This window comes from Branchiostoma floridae, chromosome 14 (genome assembly GCF_000003815.2).
Source record: "Branchiostoma floridae strain S238N-H82 chromosome 14, Bfl_VNyyK, whole genome shotgun sequence".
NCBI classification, from domain to species: Eukaryota; Metazoa; Chordata; class Leptocardii; order Amphioxiformes; family Branchiostomatidae; genus Branchiostoma; species Branchiostoma floridae.
Window position 1 is genome coordinate 13,109,159 of NC_049992.1, and position 1,849 is coordinate 13,111,007.

A 1,849-nucleotide genomic window follows, 5' to 3' on the forward strand; every position below is an offset into this window, starting at 1 on the left:
AGTTCACTTGTCAGCTTGAAGTATACAATACGCTTTAATTGAAGGGCGTCAAGTGTTATTGAAATGACTTTGGCTCAGTGAGAGAGAATGTGATACAGTAAATGCGGATGGAATTTCGCGGTAGCGGGAAAAAGGACTTTTTGCGGTGGTTTTAAGTTTGCAGTAGCACCATGCACTGTAGTCTCTTACTGCCATGGAAAAATGTTCGTGGTGGTTTTAAGTTCGCGGTTAAACGGCCACCGCGGTTAAACGGCCCGCAAAAACCGCAAACATTATACCACCGCGAAAGTTTCTGCATTTACAGTAGTTTGGATGGAGGTCCTTCAACCACAATCATGGGCTTTATGCCAAGTGGGTACAGCTTCCAAAGGTCGTTGCTCTTTTTCTCGATGGCCTTTTATTCCAGAATGCATTTTCAGATCATCTGTTGCCAAATACAATGATACCATGTAAAAAAAGCCTTTTCTTACCTTTGATAATCAGTCGTCTTTTGCAAAAGATGAAGAGCGGCCTGAACTGAAGTCAACACTCCTACCTGACTGAAACTGCTCTACTCTACTCTACTCTATTCTCTTTTCTTTATTCCATTGATTATTTTTACCAAACATGGTCAAGGCTTGATATTTGGATTTATCATCTTGTAGTCGATACACTTCAAATGATACGACATCATACTGTTCATTTATATCATCAGCCAGGACAACACTTCCAAGAGTTCTGTCACCAGCATCTTTTACATCTTGTCAGATGATCTGTTTATAAGTGATTGGCATCTAGCCCAGCTTGACTGTTCCAGGAATTGACAATGACAATTGTTATGTAGAAGTATTCAGGCCACTTCAGAAAGTGAAAGTAATTGCTACATGGACAGTGATGAAATGTTGACAGGTGTTTTATTCCATGACAGAGGTTGTTGTCGGCCCTCCCACCGCCTACCTGGGCTATGTGCAGGAGAAGTTGGCAGGATCTGGTGTTTATGCAGCAGCACAGAACTGTTACAAGGTGCCCAAGGGAGCTTTCACTGGAGAAATCAGGTACAGAAATATCCTCAAGTGTATTGTCATTATAATGCTGATTGGTTTTGATTGTTGAGATTCAAAACGTCTTTGTTGAATGCTTTCCACCTGTCATCTTAACCATGAGGTGACTTGCTACTAGATGCTCGAGAATCAACTAAAAAGTCCTTTCTCAATACCTTGTCAAAGGTAACTGTTTCGTCTTTTGTTAGTTGACCCTTTTTTCTTTGCTTTAGTCCTGCTATGATCAAGGACATCGGCTGTGAGTGGGTCATCTTGGGTCACTCAGAGAGGAGGAATGTGTTTGGGGAGTCTGATGAGGTCAGTATATCTTCCATTTATTTACATCCATTGTGACAAACTGTTGTAATACTATAATAGTCCAGGAGGAGATACTTGAAAAAATGTGGTTTCGTAGCAAACCCAGTACTTATTTAGTTTACTACCATAGAAAGATAGTGTGACGTCTCCTGATCATTTTAAGGTATATCGTTCTATAGTCCAGGTGTATATGTGATGAAGAGTCGTGGTTAGGTTGTTGCTGATGTTCACCTTAATGTTTTTCCTCTTCTTCTATGGATGACAGTACCATTAATGCTCACCATCTTTCCCATAGCTGATTGCTGAGAAGATAGAACATGCCCTTGCAGAGGGGTTGAAGGTCATCGCCTGTATCGGAGAGAAGCTGGAGGAACGAGAGGGGGGACAGACTGAGGAGGTTGTCTTCAGGCAGACCACGGCTTTCAAAGGTCGGTCCTTTGTCTGGATTTTAGAGTCAATTATCTTAGCTGTGTAACTATGCTTATTTATGTTACAATTCAGGAATGGCACCA

General features: G+C 41.5%; 1 protein-coding gene across 2 annotated transcripts in view; it reads left to right on the forward strand.

Moving 5' to 3' along the window:
- Positions 1-1,849, forward strand: part of LOC118430375 (triosephosphate isomerase-like) — a 9,365-nt gene that overhangs the window by 2,374 nt on the left and 5,142 nt on the right. For both annotated transcript variants that reach the window (XM_035841226.1, XM_035841227.1), the window contains exons 3-5: positions 908-1,034; positions 1,253-1,337; positions 1,633-1,765. In XM_035841226.1, coding sequence (XP_035697119.1) covers positions 908-1,034; positions 1,253-1,337; positions 1,633-1,765 — 345 coding nt within the window. The remainder of the gene's footprint in view (positions 1-907; positions 1,035-1,252; positions 1,338-1,632; positions 1,766-1,849) is intronic.